We start from the raw sequence: 21,208 nt of genomic DNA, 5'->3' as shown, positions 1-21,208 counted from the left end.
TAACTATGTAATATTTATTAACTATCTAATATATAATAACACATATTAATTATTTTTATATTTTTATATATATTACAATATACATACAATATTAATCATGTATAGAAATCATATATATTTATATATATTTATTTTAATAACAACTTTTTATCTTGTATATATATATTTTTACATATTTAACTCTGATGATTAAATTGTCTTTTATTATTTCAAATTATTTACTCTTCCTGATTTCACTTTTACATTAAATATTATGAAAGCTAGATAATTAACTTTTCAAAAGTCACAAGAGAATTATTGTAAAACATACTTTGAAAATTAAGCAGGAATCTCCACTATCTTTTGTCCAGTTATCGTTAGTTGACACTTTTGTTCTTACTTGTAAATCACTTTATCATCTATTCCGAATATTTTTAAAAAGAACAGATTTCCTAAATCACAGTGGACCTCATAACAGAGACCCGTAATCATATCACAATGTATCTGATAATTCAATCATTTGATATTATCTTTTAATTCCGTCGATAAATATATTAAACATATATTGAAACAAATGCGTTCATGTAAAGTATTATACATCTAGTACTTTGTTAACGTTTTCAATTAATATATATATATATATATATATATATATATATATATATATATATATATATATATATATATATATATATATATATATAAACACACACATAAATGTTCGTGAATCGCCGAGCACAGTCAAAGGGTAACTGATTACATGAATATAGTTTCAAAATTTTTGAGACTCAACATTACAGACTTTGCTTATCGTATCGAAATCATATAAAGATTAAGTTTAAATTTGGTCGAAAATTTTCGGGTCGTCACAGGAACAACGATCAAATAACCGGGAAATGGGCGAAAATGTCAAGAGATATCAAAGTTTTTATTGGTATTTACAACCAATTAAAAAAAATTGGCAAAGTGGAACTAATGACTTGGATGTCATTGAAGCGGCGGTGAAGAATATAGGAGGCGTCAAAGTGCTCCGTTTACGCATTACAAAGCATGGCAAGTACTTAAAACTTGTCCGAAATTTTGTGCCCCAGAAGGTGTTATGACAACTCGTATGCGTCCATTACCGGAGTCACCGATCACTTTGGGGGAGGATCAACCTTTAAGGGTTGATCCAAACCCCGATCACACCACTTTATTCGGGGAAGAAGCAATACGACGTCCACCTGGTAGCCAAGCCGGTAGAAAAAGCCGAAAGAGTTCGGCTTCGTCCAACGCCGCCTCGTCTTGTTCATCCGAAGAAGTTCGTTCTCAAATGTTGGTCGCCCAACAAGAAATTGCTGCTACTCAAAAACAAAAAAGGCAATCGGCTGTAATAAAAGTAATGAATCGCGCCTTTCGAATTTTCAACACAACCGTCAACCCGAACTTGCCAAAGCAAGACCAAGAAATTCTTCAAAAGTATCGTCAAAAAATGAAGACGATCTTGATAACCGACGAAGACGAAGAAAACGAAGACACCGGAGAACAACAAAACGAAAACAAAGATGACGACGACGACGACTCGACACCGCTCGAGTAGCTTCGTTTTTATTCGTATTTTTATTATTTATTATGTAACTTTTTTTATGTATTGTATTTTATTTTTAATTATGTAACGTTTTTTATTTTTAATTATGCAATATTTATTTTTAATTATGTAATGTTTTTTATTTTTAATCATGTAATGTTTTTTATTTTTAATAAAATGTTATTTGTATTTATTTATTGTATTTGAATTATAATTTTAAATTGGTTAAAGTTTGAAATAGAGTGTATGATTGTGAGTATTTAGTGAGATGAATGTGAATTGAATTTTAAAATGTTTATGCTGATGTAGCGCTGATGTGGCGCTAATGTGACAGTGAAAATGTCTGTTAAAGTTGTGAACGAATACACGTGGCCTAATATGGAAAGTTGGAAACTCATCTTGATTGGTAGATATATAGATATATATAGACTGCAAATTGGACGACGGACACGTCAAGAGGAGTTCACGGGAGCAAAGATAGGATACGGGGTTTTTATGAGCCATTGGATGTGGGACACGTGTACGTCTGAGATTCATGAAATTGGGACAGGCGTGTGGTGGCCTCATGCCATTTCTGTTTTCTAGTGGAAAGTAGCCTTTCGAACTGGACCACTGGTCGAAAATTTGACTAGTGAAAAGACTGAAGCAACCTTGAAAATCTGACATTCTGACCGGTACTGCTTCCTCCGTCCCAAAAAAATGTCTGATTTGACTTTTTGTTAGATTTAATATCTATTAGTAAAATTGTCTAATTTATCCCTCATTTATTGCTGTAATAAAGAGTAACTTATAAATTAATTACTATATTTAATGCTGAATTTCCGATAATAAAAAAAAGGGGTGTAATTGGAACTTTAGTGGTTTTTTAGTGTTATTTAAAGTAAAAGACAATTTTTTTGGGACAAACAAAAATAGTAAGGTAGACAGTTTTTTTGGGACGGAGGGAGTACGTAGTAGATAAACTAGTTGTGGAAACCCCGCTTCGCGCCCGGGGTTCGGTTTTCAATGTATTTTATTGCGTTTAGTTTGTAAAATTATTTCGTGGCTAACGATGATATCGTTGAAGCGCAACTCGAGTCGAACTAAAAGCTATAACTCATCAAAGATTTGAATGTTATTTTAAATATCCCCGCGTTTCGCTATGTAATTGTTGACTTTTAAAAATTTAACGCAATTAAGTCGTTATTTTGTGGAGAAAAATATAAAGGAAACCAAAAAAGAAAAAAATAAAAAAAAAATTGTTATAACGGGTAGAGAAAAAAAGGAAAAAAAATGCTACAGTAAACGAATCGAAAAAAATTGCTACAGTACCGTTGCTACAGTACCTTTGCTACAGTGATTCCGTTGGTACACTAGTAACGGCTACAGTGATTACGTTACTACAGTAAAATAGGTAAAAAGACGAAACTGCCCCTGTTACTATTCATCATTTTTGTCTAATAGTTAATATAGTAATTTATTTTTTTATAATCGTTTATCGACTTATATAAATTGTATGTGAATCTTCCAAATTTGAAAATCGGATTAGTTTAATGCAAGTCATAGATTAGAAGTACAAAGAAAGATGATTATGTTTTGTTTTCATAAAAAAGAAGTACAAAAAAGAAAAAATATTATCATTATCTATCACTGAGTATAAACTAATTTTTTTGTGTTGATTGCCAGTTAAAATATCACCTTTTATTATGTAGAACGAAACTCTTAAATGAAAGGAGTAATATACATATACACATATAAATTAAAATTACTCTTTACCTCTGATGTATTGACTGAGTGGTATAAGCTCTGAGTTCGATCTGAGTTCTAGTTGGCCTAGGTTTGAATTCAGGGAAGGTTTTCTCAAGGATTCTGTTGTGTGAATAAAGGTGTATGCCCTAAGCCATTCGGTATCCAAAGCACACCGGGTACCCAATGCGGCGATGGTGTGTGAAGATCTTTCCTCCTAACGCGTGTGTGAGTGACAAATGAGAACATTCGATGTCGAAATAGCCATTAAAAAAAAAAATTTAAAATTACTCTTTTTTACCGGATATTTTGAACATTGTTTTTATTTAAATTTACTTACCGTAAAATTGTCTCTCTTACCCTATAAACGTTGTGTAAATCACAACTACGATGTTTCTTTACATGTAAAAAGACTGTGTGTGTACATATACTAGGTGAAATATTTAGTTCGATATGAAGGTATTTACTTAAAAAAGTGCCCTCCAATTGAGAAAACTTTGTGTAAATCACAACTACGATGTTTTTTTCATGTAAAAAGACTTTGTATGTACATTTATGTACATTTATAGTGGGTAAAATATTTAGTTAGATACAAAGGCCTTCACTTAAAAAAAGTATTGTAATTGATTAGTAGACTGTTTAAACACACCGAAACACTAAAGCCTAAAGCATGAACATGTGTAAATGACAAGGTTTGGCCTCTCATATTGTTAGTCATGTTTTCTCACATCAAAAAGTTTAAGATATTATAAACTTAATGCTAAGTCTAGAAATTTTTAATTTGTAACATCTGTAGCTAACCACGCAGGCTTGCTTGAGTGGTTACCGAGTTGCCCAATGAAGCACACCACCCGGGTTCAATTCCTGGCTATGCCAAATTTTTCAAAAAAGGAATGTGACTAGAGGGTGCGCATAATGTGCAATTCATCCGGTACCATGTCTCGCGCTTAGCGGGCTTGATTACCCGAGGTTTTACCTTCTATATGGGAGCCAATGTGCTCGTTCATAGGAGAGTTTTCTCGCTTACCCAAAAGAAAAAAAAAACATTTATAGCTATGGCTGACAAAATAACTTACACAATTACACAGGTCATTATATTATTATACAGTATACTAATTTACGTAATGGGTCCCACGGATTTTACCCACTCCTCACCCGCCACGTCACCTTTTTAACTGTTATACTGTATCACGTTTTTTTTACAGCTACATCTGTAGCCTTCCTGAAGTTTCTTCAGCAGAATCCACGAACCAAACATACAAAATCAACGATCATCATCATCGGTTCAACCCAGGTGCTCGCCGCTTTCCGGCGCCGTCACCTGTTACGCCTTCTTCTTCCCCAATTTTTTACTCGACCTTCATTCAAATTAATTAGAGAATCCAATCCTTAGCAGCTTCAATTACGCCTGAAATTTTTACTCCATCCCTCAATTTCATATTTTGATTGAAGAGTTGTAACGATGTATTCAATGTATTCATATTTCAAGCGATTTTCGAAGATTGATTCAAAACCCTAAATTTTGATATGTTCAAGTTTAACGCCTTTAAACGATAGATGAAATTTTTTTTTTTTTTTATATAAAACAGGTGTCTGCCCAGACCAAGTGATATGCCGCGGCGCGGCATCCCTTAGTCGCGGTGCGACATTTCAAAGGAAATCATTCCTGCTTAACAGCTCTTCTGTAAATGAAACATTCGATATGTCGCGGCGCGACATGTAGTGTTGCGGCGCGACATTACACGGCTGCTGGTACTGATCTGCAACTTATTATCAAAACCACATTTTCACCAATACGTTACATTATCAATCTTTTATCTACATGAATTTATCATTTCTAATATTAAAACGAGACACTAAAGTCACTCAGTCACGCACGACCTATTACACCAATCAACATATCGTTTCAACCCATATCGGCTTATATGTCAAACTTGACCCAATTGACTCATTCCATTATCTATCACACTTCATCTAAACACACTTAAACCTTTCATTAACCTTATTACAAAATCTTTAACTACTTGTTTACTCCAAAATGTTTAACGATATAACCAAAGACATCAACACATGTAATTACCTAAAGCATGATTCAATTTTCGAGACTCACAGTTCCACTTATAAAGCCAATTTGATCATACTTGAAAACTCTAAAGCAAAACAACCTTGAATTACAAACATTTAAACACAAGATCATCTGCATTCAATAACATAGATCATCATAATAAAAGCAAGATTTAGAAAGTTGCTTTTACTTACTTGAGCTAACTTCTTACTTAAATTCCTTGCGGAATCGCTAATTCTTCGACACTTACTATATACTTTTAAGAACTTGCGAGATCCGTTTTCTTCACTTGTCCCAATACATTCATGAAAGTCCACTTTATGATCTCTTTCCGCTTTTCAAGTACCTACATACATGACAACAATGAATATGGGTAAGCTCAATGCTTAGTGAGTAACATAGAGAGTTAAGAACAAGCGCCCACAAACTTAGCACACTATAAATAGCAATAATTATCCTTCGTAAACCGTCTTCTTGGTGGCTAATCTCTTAAGAAGAGTTTGTATGTCCTTACTTCATGAACACATCATACACTTCATCACTAATGCATCATAACAACACATATCTATAACATATTACATTCATAGAAAGAACTCTACAATAATCGTAAATCATCAATCACATAATACTTACCTTGCGCACCCGTGTATGTACAAGTATATCCCCACTTACCTGTCGTAGCCCTCATGATAGGCTTGTCCCGGTGTAGTTCCTTCTTCATTGGTCTATCACAGACTCATATCTCGTCACTCTACCCGAATTCCTTTACTACTAAAACTCTTGAAAGACTTCTTTAACATCTTGAAATTGTATTAGCAAACTTAACACATCATAATATCATCTACCGCATTCATCATTAAGTACCCATTAACAACCATAACATAAACTAATAAAATTAACTTCATCAAAATCTTAACTTGATAACTTACTGTAAACAAAATACTTGTTTACTCAATCATAATATTCATGATACAACGAAAAACACATCATAATATCGAATACATAATTAAATCGTTACTCAAACATAAATTTACCTATGTACTCACCTTGGCCTCTTTTGCACACTTGGTCGCTTTCCTTCCCTTGATTAGCTCCTAATCATAATGCTAATCACATTAATAACTTGCTTGACACATAAATCCGCTCATAACGCCATTAGGCATCAAAGTGGCTACTAGCTTAATTTTAACCCAATTAAGCTTTTGACCGATTTTGACTCAAGAAAGGGACTTGAACCACTACACTTCAAGTGGTAACTCATGTCCAAATAACTCCCTAATAACATGAACACTTACAACATGCCCAAAATTCCAAACAATAATACTTTATACAAATTTTACACAATTCCACCATTTGGACAGCCCTACATTCACAGCAGATTCTGACCTATTTAATTCTCTGTTCAGCATTTAAAGACTTGTTCATTGGAAAGGACACTCAAAGCCCTTTCCGAAAAGTGCTCACACGCCCAAAACGGAGCTACGGTGATTTTATATGATTTTTACAAAATCAAGTTTTGTGCAGTTTTTCTTAGTGACGGATTTGACCAATTTTAACTCCATTTTCAACTCAAAACAACACAAAAGCATTTCCAACAAATTCAAGTTACATACATGTACTAATAACACTATTAGGGATGATTCTTGACTCAATTTAATCATCTTACATGGCTAGTAACCTCAAAAACATTACTAGTTCTTTTCTTAGGCATTTTAACAAACACCTTGTGTGCACTACTTGATTTTTAACCATTAACCACACAAGAATCTTCTTCTTATCCAAATTACTTGTTCTTTTGCAAGTTCATACATAAACATACACATTAACACTAATTAATTTCGTTTTTAAGCTTAACCATAGTGCATATAACATTAAAACATTAACTAAACTTGAAACAACCATCAATTTCATCTAATTTCAACAAGATTCATACCTTACTTCTCTAGGGTTTATGAACCCTTAATTTAAGCTTGGATTTTAGGAAGAAGATGATGAAATACTTGCTTCTAGCATGAACTATAAGCCTCTAATTGTTCAATTTTGCACTTGCATGAAGAATCAACTTCCAATTTTTGATCTCCTCCTTCCTCTTGCTCTCTCTAAAAACATCACACTCTCTCTCTAGAACTTGAGAGTGAATTTTCAGATTTGTTTTGAGCTGGAAATGAGCTCCACAATCTGATTTTGGTGCTCAAAAACGTTTTTGGCACTTTTACACAACTAGTCCCTCAATATACAAAAGCTGTCAAACCCCACTTTAACTCGTATTTGGCCCGTTTCCCGTCAATAGGGGCAGAATTTTGAAAAACTTAAAACACGAAAGTTGTCACATATTTAATTACGGACGTCTGGGTTTTTGAATCACCTCAATCAGAGAAAATATGAGCAAGTTATGCTCGTTTTACGAAACAGCTCCAAAATGACAACTTATCGAAAAGTTAACCGTTAAGCATTTCGACTTACTATTTTTGGCCCACGACCACCAACACTTATTATTATTAAAAATAATAATATTTCAAGTCACTTTTAACCTTTCTTTTTACATTTATTCTTAAATCATACATAAAAAAAACGTTAATAAAAGTTACTTATTAATTACTAGAAAAAATATCTTGAAATTTGGGGTGTTACAACTCTCCCCCCGTTGGATCGTTCGTGTCCTCACGAACCGATTCTATAATACCGATCGTAGCTAACCATCATTTATTACACATAAATTAAGTAAATTCACATCACTTTCCTTTATACCACTACACTGCTCACTAGTCTCTAACATAACTTTTACTGTTTTAATCATGATTTATCTTCTTTTCAACGGTTTCTCTTAAATCAACTTCTCAATCAATAACCATTTTTAAGAGCTATTTCTATCAAATGCATTTTCTTATGAAAATACACGAAAGATGTCATAAGAAATACTTCAAGTTCCTTGGTATTGCCTTACTTCTTTCAATTTACAACAATATGACTTTAGTTCAACGACTCTACATAACTTAATTATCTTCTTATTTGTGGAAGTGCACATTTATCTCACTCTATTTCTTCCCAATTACTTGCATAAAATTTATTCACACCCGTGTGTTATATCCTCTTTGAATCTGTTCTATCAAAACAGAAACGTTAAAGTGACTTCCCGTCTACTCTTACTCGTTTTCAATTAATTGCAACTAATCATATTCAATTATGGAATCACCGTTTTCTTTTTAGCTTCATCATATAATTTTCGTGACATTGTAAACATTCTTATTTATCAAGGAAAATCTTGCTAGCTATCTTCATTTACCTAAAATTAAACGCGTAAGCATAGAATAAGGGCACCCATCATGGCATTTTGGCGTGTTAACTCACGTGTTTATTTTAAGGATAATATTCATTCTTCTCTGGCATAATCTATTACATTTCTAAGTCCATTCTACCTTAAGGCCATACTTCCTTTCTATCTGGGTATTCCCTTTAGTTAAAAGTCTATCTATATACATTGTCTGGTGATCAGTTCTTTCATCTCATAATTACCGTTAATCATGCTAAACTTTCTTAACACTTGTAATCCCATAACACTTGCGTGATAATATTCATTATAAATACAACCCTCGGGTTTTCTTAAATCAAGATATACATATAATCAACATCATGTATAGTATAAAATTTACTTATCTTGTCGTCGCGTTGAGTGTTCCAAACGTACGGATTCACATTCACTTAGTCGTTGCAGGTTCCTGTCTTTGCGCTTTAATGACCATTATCTATACTTCTCAATCTTATCATCATTCATATGAATAATTAACATAACTTACAAGAAATCAAACCTTGCTTAATGTGTGCACGACATGAATTTGATAGTCCTTTATTACATGTCCTTCCACACTTAAAGTGAAGCTCTTTCAAACATTGATACTCTGATCGATAGAGTCCGTTCAGTTGTCCATCAATTATGCATTCCATAGTTCCTGCACTTTATGATCCTTACACATTACATATTCTTTGATATAAAACTTAGATTTCATCATTTACATAAATATCATTTAACAACCACATTAACATTTATATATTTGCAACTCTGACTTTTCGTATAACCATAAAGAATCCCTTGCTCGGTGCCATCCAGAGACTTAAGTCTACCTTTTACAACTTTAACTTTTTATCAAGCATGCAACTTTAACTCATTTAACATTTCTTGTCGACTCGTTCTTAAACACCTTTCAACTAAGTCAAAACTTGTTTAGCACATTATCGTTACATCGTTATTAGTCATCATCACTTAAGGGCACATTCATTATACTTTTGACAACTACTTTACATGACAGTTTCTATTCATCATTTTTGTTCATCCTAAGCTTGCAACTTACATCATCCTATATAAAAGTCGTGGTCACGAAAACCCAAGAGCACTCTTAGCATTAGCATAATCATAACCAAAAACATAACCTGTCAACCCGTAAGTTTCTTTCTTGTATCGAATTCGGTCATACCACACCATAGACGCAACTTACTAGGGATGACCTAGGATTGTGCCTAAGCTAAACATACATACCCATAGACATAAGGTCTAAACTCATCAAAATTAACATGGATGTCGAGTCTAAGCTCGTCACCTTAACATAGATATAAGTCTAAGCTTTTCACCTAGTGATCTTGATCGTCACCCTCTTGCACAGATGCAATCCGGGAACATCAAGTCACTTATGACATCATAATTTGTGTTCATGATAAAATTATGAACATTTTTTCATACATAATCATAACCTTTCAACTCGAAATTTTCCTTCTAAAATCTGATTCAATCATACCATTCATAGACATATGGCCTACGCTTATCACAATTTACATGGACATAAATCTAAGCTCATCATCATGAATATGGACGTAAGTCCAGGCTCAATAACATTACCATGGACGCAAGTCCAAGCTCATTAACTTTACCATGGACACAAGTCCAAGTTCATTAACTTTACCATGGACGCAAGTCCAAGCTCATTAACTTTACCATGGATCCAAGCTTATCATTATCGACATGGACACAAGTCCAAGCTTATCATCATCAACATGGACACAAATCCAAGCTAATCGTCATTGACAAGGACACAAGTCCAAGCTTATCATCATCAACATGGACACAAATCCAAGCTAATCGTCATTGACATGGACACAAGTCCAAGCTAATCGTCATTGACATGGACACAAGTCCAAGATTATCATCATCAACATGGACACAAATCCAAGCTAATCGTCATTGACATGGACACAAGTCCAAGCTAATCGTCATTGGCATGGATCCAAGCTTCATTACTTAGTGGGTTTGATCGTCACCCTCTTGCACGGATGCAATTCGGGTGCACCAAACCACTCTCATACATCACATCACAAGTGCATAGTCTCCTCGAAACTATCTACTTGTTAACTTATTCCATATGATGCGTACCATTATTGAATTAAACTTCATACGTTCAAAATTCATTTCATTTAATAATCATATAGTCACACATCATTCATTTAGCGTAAGCAACTCATAATAATTAAAAGCCGTTACTCATAGTAATCATGCAATCATACATGTCTAAGCATAGATATACCTCGGTTTAAGTCTAAATAATCCTATGGTGGATTATCTAATTCTCTTAAACCACCGCTCTGATACCAACTTTTAACGCCTTTAAACGATAGATGAAATTTTTTTTTTTTTTATATAAAACAGGTGTCTGCCCAGACCAAGTGATATGCCGCGGCGCGGCATCCCTTAGTCGCGGTGCGACATTTCAAAGGAAATCATTCCTGCTTAACAGCTCTTCTGTAAATGAAACATTCGATATGTCGCGGCGCGACATGTAGTGTTGCGGCGCGACATTACACGGCTGCTGGTACTGATCTGCAACTTATTATCAAAACCACATTTTCACCAATACGTTACATTATCAATCTTTTATCTACATGAATTTATCATTTCTAATATTAAAACGAGACACTAAAGTCACTCAGTCACGCACGACCTATTACACCAATCAACATATCGTTTCAACCCATATCGGCTTATATGTCAAACTTGACCCAATTGACTCATTCCATTATCTATCACACTTCATCTAAACACACTTAAACCTTTCATTAACCTTATTACAAAATCTTTAACTACTTGTTTACTCCAAAATGTTTAACGATATAACCAAAGACATCAACACATGTAATTACCTAAAGCATGATTCAATTTTCGAGACTCACAGTTCCACTTATAAAGCCAATTTGATCATACTTGAAAACTCTAAAGCAAAACAACCTTGAATTACAAACATTTAAACACAAGATCATCTGCATTCAATAACATAGATCATCATAATAAAAGCAAGATTTAGAAAGTTGCTTTTACTTACTTGAGCTAACTTCTTACTTAAATTCCTTGCGGAATCGCTAATTCTTCGACACTTACTATATACTTTTAAGAACTTGCGAGATCCGTTTTCTTCACTTGTCCCAATACATTCATGAAAGTCCACTTTATGATCTCTTTCCGCTTTTCAAGTACCTACATACATGACAACAATGAATATGGGTAAGCTCAATGCTTAGTGAGTAACATAGAGAGTTAAGAACAAGCGCCCACAAACTTAGCACACTATAAATAGCAATAATTATCCTTCGTAAACCGTCTTCTTGGTGGCTAATCTCTTAAGAAGAGTTTGTATGTCCTTACTTCATGAACACATCATACACTTCATCACTAATGCATCATAACAACACATATCTATAACATATTACATTCATAGAAAGAACTCTACAATAATCGTAAATCATCAATCACATAATACTTACCTTGCGCACCCGTGTATGTACAAGTATATCCCCACTTACCTGTCGTAGCCCTCATGATAGGCTTGTCCCGGTGTAGTTCCTTCTTCATTGGTCTATCACAGACTCATATCTCGTCACTCTACCCGAATTCCTTTACTACTAAAACTCTTGAAAGACTTCTTTAACATCTTGAAATTGTATTAGCAAACTTAACACATCATAATATCATCTACCGCATTCATCATTAAGTACCCATTAACAACCATAACATAAACTAATAAAATTAACTTCATCAAAATCTTAACTTGATAACTTACTGTAAACAAAATACTTGTTTACTCAATCATAATATTCATGATACAACGAAAAACACATCATAATATCGAATACATAATTAAATCGTTACTCAAACATAAATTTACCTATGTACTCACCTTGGCCTCTTTTGCACACTTGGTCGCTTTCCTTCCCTTGATTAGCTCCTAATCATAATGCTAATCACATTAATAACTTGCTTGACACATAAATCCGCTCATAACGCCATTAGGCATCAAAGTGGCTATTAGCTTAATTTTAACCCAATTAAGCTTTTGACCGATTTTGACTCAAGAAAGGGACTTGAACCACTACACTTCAAGTGGTAACTCATGTCCAAATAACTCCCTAATAACATGAACACTTACAACATGCCCAAAATTCCAAACAATAATACTTTATACAAATTTTACACAATTCCACCATTTGGACAGCCCTACATTCACAGCAGATTCTGACCTATTTAATTCTCTGTTCAGCATTTAAAGACTTGTTCATTGGAAAGGACACTCAAAGCCCTTTCCGAAAAGTGCTCACACGCCCAAAACGGAGCTACGGTGATTTTATATGATTTTTACAAAATCAAGTTTTGTGCAGTTTTTCTTAGTGACGGATTTGACCAATTTTAACTCCATTTTCAACTCAAAACAACACAAAAGCATTTCCAACAAATTCAAGTTACATACATGTACTAATAACACTATTAGGGATGATTCTTGACTCAATTTAATCATCTTACATGGCTAGTAACCTCAAAAACATTACTAGTTCTTTTCTTAGGCATTTTAACAAACACCTTGTGTGCACTACTTGATTTTTAACCATTAACCACACAAGAATCTTCTTCTTATCCAAATTACTTGTTCTTTTGCAAGTTCATACATAAACATACACATTAACACTAATTAATTTCGTTTTTAAGCTTAACCATAGTGCATATAACATTAAAACATTAACTAAACTTGAAACAACCATCAATTTCATCTAATTTCAACAAGATTCATACCTTACTTCTCTAGGGTTTATGAACCCTTAATTTAAGCTTGGATTTTAGGAAGAAGATGATGAAATACTTGCTTCTAGCATGAACTATAAGCCTCTAATTGTTCAATTTTGCACTTGCATGAAGAATCAACTTCCAATTTTTGATCTCCTCCTTCCTCTTGCTCTCTCTAAAAACATCACACTCTCTCTCTAGAACTTGAGAGTGAATTTTCAGATTTGTTTTGAGCTGGAAATGAGCTCCACAATCTGATTTTGGTGCTCAAAAACGTTTTTGGCACTTTTACACAACTAGTCCCTCAATATACAAAAGCTGTCAAACCCCACTTTAACTCGTATTTGGCCCGTTTCCCGTCAATAGGGGCAGAATTTTGAAAAACTTAAAACACGAAAGTTGTCACATATTTAATTACGGACGTCTGGGTTTTTGAATCACCTCAATCAGAGAAAATATGAGCAAGTTATGCTCGTTTTACGAAACAGCTCCAAAATGACAACTTATCGAAAAGTTAACCGTTAAGCATTTCGACTTACTATTTTTGGCCCACGACCACCAACACTTATTATTATTAAAAATAATAATATTTCAAGTCACTTTTAACCTTTCTTTTTACATTTATTCTTAAATCATACATAAAAAAAACGTTAATAAACGTTACTTATTAATTACTAGAAAAAATATCTTGAAATTTGGGGTGTTACATCAAGGGTTCTCCGTAAGTAGCATATCATCTTCTTCATCATATTAGGGTATGTTATTTTTTTTCTTAAATCTTAATTTACCATAGAATATTATAGATTATGGATTTTATATTTTATAGTATCTAACACTTTCAGATTATGATTTTGTTTATTACTATAATCAAAGAAATAATGCTCGAAATCGTTATACATTTTCAGTTCTTGATAGTTCTATATTATTATATAATAATTCGTTGTATTTGGTTTGGTTCAAAATTTGATCTTGATTTGTGAGTTTTGTTTGTTAGGTTGCAAAAGAGTTTGAAAAAGAGAAAGTGGTGGTAATGATGTATGTTTGAAGGAAGAAGAAATCACAGGTTTGTAGACTTTGAAATTTTTATTTCATTACGATCCTTACAAGAGTCCATCATCATTATATAACTTATGTATATTTGTTTTAGATGTATGATTGAAATTATCCATTTATTGTGATGTGATATTCTTTTTTGTTGTAATTTGTTACATTTATGTTTCTTGAGTTAGTGATGTGAATATATATATTAGTATGCATAATGTTAATGTTAATAATCTTATGGTTTAGAGGAAGAGCATAATAAATTAAATGTTCTATCGAAAGCAACTTTAATAAAGGTTTTGGTTAGCAAGTGGCAGAACAACGAGTGATTGTACATATTCTTTAACTTCTGTTGTATTCATATTTTCCTTATGTGTTTGACTCACTAATTTGCTTTAGGTGGTAATTTTGATCCATGTACAGTATTAATGTTCTTGTTAGTGCACGAAATGAAGTTGTCCATCGCTGTCGAACAACCTAAGAATGGTTTAGGTCTATGTTGTACATCTAGGATAGGTTTGAACTAGAAAACTAATGTCGCAGGAGCATATGTGACCAAACGTTGTAATATAGGTCTGTCATACGAGTGACTGATGTCACTCGTACGGTTGAATACTGTCAGACGTACGGTTGAGACCTCAACCGTGCGTGTGAGCTGACAGATGACAGACACTATAAATAGAGTTTTCCTTGTTCTTGTTCATTTGAGGTTTTTCACCAAGAACACTAGAGTGTGTGTGAGGTGAGTGCTCCTCCTCTTCACCTTCATGGTGAGGAGGATCCATGGTGGATTGATGCTCCAACCACCATGGAAATGACAAAGTGACTAGTCTAATTCATGTATTTGCTTATTGTAATCATTTTTATCAGTTTATTACATGTAATTTGGACTATAATCAGCAGATTATTATTACTTTGTTCATTGTTCATCTTTGTTCATCATATCTCATCACTTATTAAGTTCAAATTGCTAATCGAAGCTCGTTCCTAGATCAAACGATCCTATCTAGTGAAGCACGGGATCTAACAAATGGTATCAGAGCCTAAGATCAAACAAGATTAGATTAATCTGTTGCAATTTGATGAATTTGAGTTTTTGATTTCGGTTTGACTTTTGTTGACCAAATTTGGGTTATGATGATTTAGGCCGAATTAAAGAGAAATAAGAATGAGGAATTGTTAGTAATCATTTAGTGATTGTTTTCTCAAAATTACAGGTCCTAATTCGTTGATTTGATCGGGTTATGATAATTTTTGTGTTCTTTGAAAAGGTGGACTGATTTTGATTAATCTATGATTATTGGGTGTTTGTTTGCGAAATCTGTTAATGGGTTTGTGTTTGACGGGTCCTAAGGCTCCTTCCTGCCAAATTTCGTGAGTTTTGGTAGTGATTTGATGGGTTTTCCATGTGAGCCGCCTTGAACCGCCATAGCACCACCAGTAGTGGCTGCCGGAATCTTCAAATGTTGAAGAACACTCAAGAACACTCAAACGTACGTGTGGGATTGAGTATACACGAGTAAACTGGTTAAACGTACGGTTAAACATTTATGAAATTCGAATTTTGATGTTTGGGGGTGACTCGTACGTGTGATTGGTGTTTATGTTGGGAAGAAGAAACAGAAACAGTACTGGTACAGCAAGGAGAAGGTGTCAATGGCATGACAGTAATTAAGTTGAACTTTATTTACGGACCCCACCTGATGCACCCTACTTTGTCGGCTCGGGTGTAGTCTTTTGGACCACTATGGTCCAAATAAAATAGTGGGGCCCACGAAAAAAGTAACACAAAAAGCTTATTTTCTTCGAATTCTGACACAATCAGTCACTTTTATCCTTTTTATACATTTTTTTAATATACGATTTTCAATACGTATTTTTCAATGTTCTTTCCAAGTCAAAGTTTTGAAACATGTAATATTCTGCATTTTACATTTTCAACAAGTTTTTTTCAAGAAGAAAAAATTAAATGCATTTAATTATCTTTTAATATATATACTAATCCAAAACAAATCTTAATCATCCATCTAAACAAAACAACTACTCTATAATATTAATCTTGGCATCAAGAGCAAAAGTAAGTAACTTAATTTTAATTTCTTAATAGTTAAACCACAACAACCAACGACGGCTAAAACCTTCAATCGCAACCACCGTCGGCCACCACCGTCATCAAACACCGTCCGCCACCAAAATCATAAAAAAACTTGGAACAAAACGACCACCACATACCTTATGTTTGGTGGTTTGTTGATGCGTACTTTAGCCGAAAAACATAGAACCGACGACAACCGCCGTCGGCAACTGTCGTCGGGCAAAAAAAAAACCACAAGATATAAGTAACCTTGGATCTGATGCGTGGCGGTTTAAATGGTGATATCTTTGCCATAAAAAACCCACCGTCGACAATCACTTAAAAAAACGAAAAAGGTTGGTGTTTTGTGGTGGTTTGTTGACGGTTTTATACGGTGGTTTGGTGGTGGATAGCGGTGAAATAAAGAGAGGAAGAGAGATACGTCGGTTACTAATGGTAGAAAGGGAGGAGATGACCGGATTTTTAACAATGGCGGCGATTTGGTGGTGGCTGCTATAAATTTAGGGTGGGAGGGTTTTCTTAAGTTAGAGTAAGAATTGGGAATAAAAGAAAGATGAATGGGTATATGGAGTACCGTATGACGTCTCGTGGCCCATCCATCCATATCCTTTTTATATTTAAGCTATTTAATTTAACTAATTTATATTTCTTATTCTTTTTATCATTAGTACTCCGTATATTAGTATATATTTTTAATTTATTTTAAATTTGTAAGTAGTTATACTGATCAATTCTATAAGTTATCGGTAATGCAATGTACTTTTTATTTAACTAGTTATATTATTAATTGTAGATGTCGGTTTCTAGTGATAATAACTCGATCGAAGGAGACGATTTTTTTGGAGGACATCTGAATTCGTCACTAATTGGGTATATTAGTTATATTTATATTATCATTATTTATGTTTGTTAATATTATTAAGTAATTAATTTATTGCGGAGTAATTCGTAATTTTGTATTATTGTATTATTATTGAAATGTACTTATATTTTATATTATCATTATTAGGTGTTCGGTTCTCGTGAAGAATTGACTGAATGGGTACAAACTTTGGCTAAATCGCTTGGTTTTGTCGTTGTCACGAGAAGGTCTAATAAAAAATCGTCGGGTTTTGTATTTAAAGTTGTACTAAAGTGTGATCGTGGTAGGGAGTATACGGGGTTAAATTCAAGTAGAGCTACTGGGACAAAAAGAATAAAGTGTCCCTTCGAATTACAAGGAAATTATTCTAAACAACATAATTCATGGATCTTAAGGGTAATATCTGATAAACATAATCATCAACCAATTCGGTATATGGAGGGCCATCCATATGTACAAAGACTTTCTGATAATGAATTTAGGTTGGTTGAAGATTTATATAGGATGAATATGGCACCAAAAGATATTTTCTCAGTACTTAAGCAGCAGTATCCAAATAATGTGTCTACGATGAGTACTATTTACAACGCACTTAAAAAAATTCGCCTTATGGAGACCGGATGCAAATCTCCCATGCAGGTTCTTATGTCTCTTTTAAATCCTAGTGGTTATATTTATTATTCTACCACAACTACTTCCAATGAGTTAAATAATTTATTCTTCGTTCATCCAATATCATACAATATTTGGCGTGCATTTCCACACGTGTTGATCATAGACGCCACGTACAAAACTAACCCCTATAAGATGCCTTTCGTTGAAATTGTTGGTGTAACTTCAACCAGCAAAACATTTTGTATAGCTTTTGCCTTCATTTATGATGAAAAGACGGTTAACTATAGATGGGTTTTAGAATGTCTAAAGTTAACCCTAGGCGAATGCATGCTTCCACGTGTTATAGTTACAGATAAAGAGATGGCATTAATAAATGCATGCAAAGTAGTTTTTCCAGATACTGCTCGATTACTGTGTAGATGGCACATTCATCGTAATATAATTGGTAAGTGGAAGCGATCATTCAGTTCAAAACGTGATTGGAACGAATTTTTTAGGTTATGGGAGTTACTCGAGAATTCTTCAACGCTAAAATCTTATACCGATAATTACCATCAACTTGAGTCATTTCTAAAACACTTAAATCGTACACGTAAGTAATTTATATTACTATGTCACTGTTTTTTTATTATTATTATTATATTATTGTATTTCTGAGTCAAATTTATTATGATTTTCAGGGATTCTAAATTATGTAAATAAACTTGGTTGGATAAATTCAAGGAAACGTTTGTATCTGTCTGGATTGATCAACATCTTCACTTTGGAAATACCAGAACCAACCGAGTTGAGAGTCAACACTCTGTACTAAAAAGATATTTGGAGAGTTCAAACTCTAGTCTAGATAGATTTGTTAGTTGTATTGACCAAATTGTGCGGTCACAAGATACATCTATTAAAGAAAGTTTGGAAAAGAGCATAGTTTTTCACATTCACAATCATAAACTACGGTGCTTCACACATTTACAGGGTAATATTTCAAATGAAGCTTTGAATAAAATGCTTAAAGATCGTGAACGATTTATGGATCACATAGATGATTGTGATTGTCGACTTCGGACCTCTTGTGGACTACCATGTGCTTGCGAAATTTCAATGTATATAACTTCACGTGAGTATATTCTTCAGTACTCAATACACCATTTAAACTATTCAGTTAAAGTTTTTTAATAAAATATTGCTTATTTATTTTTGAATGCAGAAAATTATATTCCCTTAAGTTCGATTGATGTTTTTTGGAGAAAGCTGGATATTTCACCGTTAGTTTGTGAACAAGATGATGATGTTAGTTGTGACAATGAACTCAAACACTTTGCTGAAAACTTTAACAAGCAATCGAAAAATGTAAAAAAAAGTTGGTTGAAAAAGTTAAAGGATATAATCAATCCAGGTAAAACAGAGACTCGTGAACCTCAAGTTAAAAAAAATAATCGTGGCCGACCAACTACGAAGAAAACCCAACAAAAGAAGCGTGACGATTATGTTCATCAAGATTCTCGTAGATACAGTTGTTCGGACATGCCGAATTTTGTCGGGAAAGATTCGGTTAAGGATCCGGCAAGACACAGTTCGTACGATATAAACTTGAACGAGGAACCGGAGATAGACTTGAACGAGGAACCGGAGATAGACTTGAACGATGAACCGAAAATAGACTTAAACGAGGTTCCGTATGAGTTCTCGAGTTCATACATCTTCAACCAGAACGAAATGCCAAGAATGAGAAATTCTCATATGTTTAATGGTATTCCAAAATTACTTCACCCGTACATAAAAAATATATACAATGTTGAAGGTGATGGAAATTGTGGATATCGGGCATTCGCTGTTTCCCTCTGGGGAAATGAACATTTATATGAGAATATTCGATTTGAAATGAAAGAAGAGCTGCAAAACAAACTTGAATTCTATAAAAGCATGTTCGAACGTGAAATAAAGTCGTTGAATGATTCTCTGTGTTTCGTTGGATCGCCTTGTCCACCAGATTACTAGATGATGATGCCCTACGCAGGTATACTGATATCCAATAGATTTGGTGTAATCGTCCACTCATTGAGCATGTCGGAAAGCTCGACTTTTTTTCCGTTTTGGATGGGTCCAGATGAGTTTCAACAAATAAGAGTTCTTACAATTGCCCTAGTAAATGGTGAGAATCATTATGTAACAGTGGAATTACAAGGAGATTACCCTATGCCTCCGGTTACAGGCTACTTTCATGATCGCTACATTACCAATTCTGCAGCTAAATGGAAAACAATTTATAAGGAGCGCTTTGAAGAATTTATGCAATTTAACCGTCGTAACCCTGATTTTGTTCACATAAGTGATTAATTGTTTTAGTGTTAGTTCATGTATTGCAAATTATTTTAAGTACGTTTTAACTTTTCTTTAATATTCTTAATACTAATTTTATTTATTAATAGTTTTTTCTAATATTCTTAAAATTTAATTTTATTTATAAATATTGTTTTAGTGTTAGTACATTTATTGCATTTATTAATATTATATACATTAATATTCACATACTAATTATGAGGTTATCATTATGTTTTATATTTACTGACTTAATTTAATTAATACTTTTTTCATATTATATTATCATCGTAAGGTAATCATTATCTAATAATAAAGTCTAAAATTATAGCTTGTGGTCCAAAGAAAATTAGACTATGGTCTAAATACTTAATGCCAAAATTTAAAGAAAAAAAAGGGTACAGCTTGAAATAGGTGATGGCACTTTCGTAATTAAAGGGAATAAAATTCAGCTGGTCCCACGTGGTATTTGTATTGTATCGGCTGTCAAATGAAGGAAAGAGGAATTCCAGCGAGTCCCACCAGTACCATGTTGCTTGTCGACTGGTAACAAGGAAAAATAAAGGAAGCTGGGTCCCACTAATACATGTGTGTATCAACTAATTGAAATAGAAAGAAGAGAAATTCTAGCCTGGTCCCACGTGTCATATTGCTTGTCTCCATGTTCCCTTGCCCTAGACACTTGAATCTAGTCACATTCCTTAACCAAATACATCAACAAACCAAACAACCCATTTACCTATTCAACCATGCAACCGGATCCAACTCTGTAACCAATTAACCCGACCCAGATCTACGGATCCGACCCGGATCCGACCCATGATCCAACCCAACAGCAAATTAATTAACGCCAT

The 21,208-nt window shown here is 33.7% G+C and overlaps 1 protein-coding gene across 1 annotated transcript; it reads left to right on the top strand.

Annotated features, from left to right (window-relative positions):
* Positions 1-1,885: 1,885 nt before the first annotated feature.
* On the top strand, positions 1,886-20,033 carry LOC139845173 (uncharacterized). The gene is made up of 6 exons (XM_071835410.1): positions 1,886-2,096; positions 4,477-4,565; positions 17,574-18,633; positions 18,722-18,834; positions 19,011-19,152; positions 19,243-20,033. The coding sequence occupies exons 1-6, from the start codon at positions 1,886-1,888 to the stop codon at positions 20,031-20,033; spliced, it is 2,406 nt and encodes an 801-aa protein (XP_071691511.1).
* Positions 20,034-21,208: the final 1,175 nt, after the last annotated feature.

Source organism: Rutidosis leptorrhynchoides, chromosome 1, assembly GCF_046630445.1.
Source record: "Rutidosis leptorrhynchoides isolate AG116_Rl617_1_P2 chromosome 1, CSIRO_AGI_Rlap_v1, whole genome shotgun sequence".
Classification (NCBI taxonomy): domain Eukaryota; kingdom Viridiplantae; phylum Streptophyta; class Magnoliopsida; order Asterales; family Asteraceae; genus Rutidosis; species Rutidosis leptorrhynchoides.
Note: the sequence above shows the minus strand (reverse complement) of the source record. Positions and strands in the feature narration are given on the sequence as shown.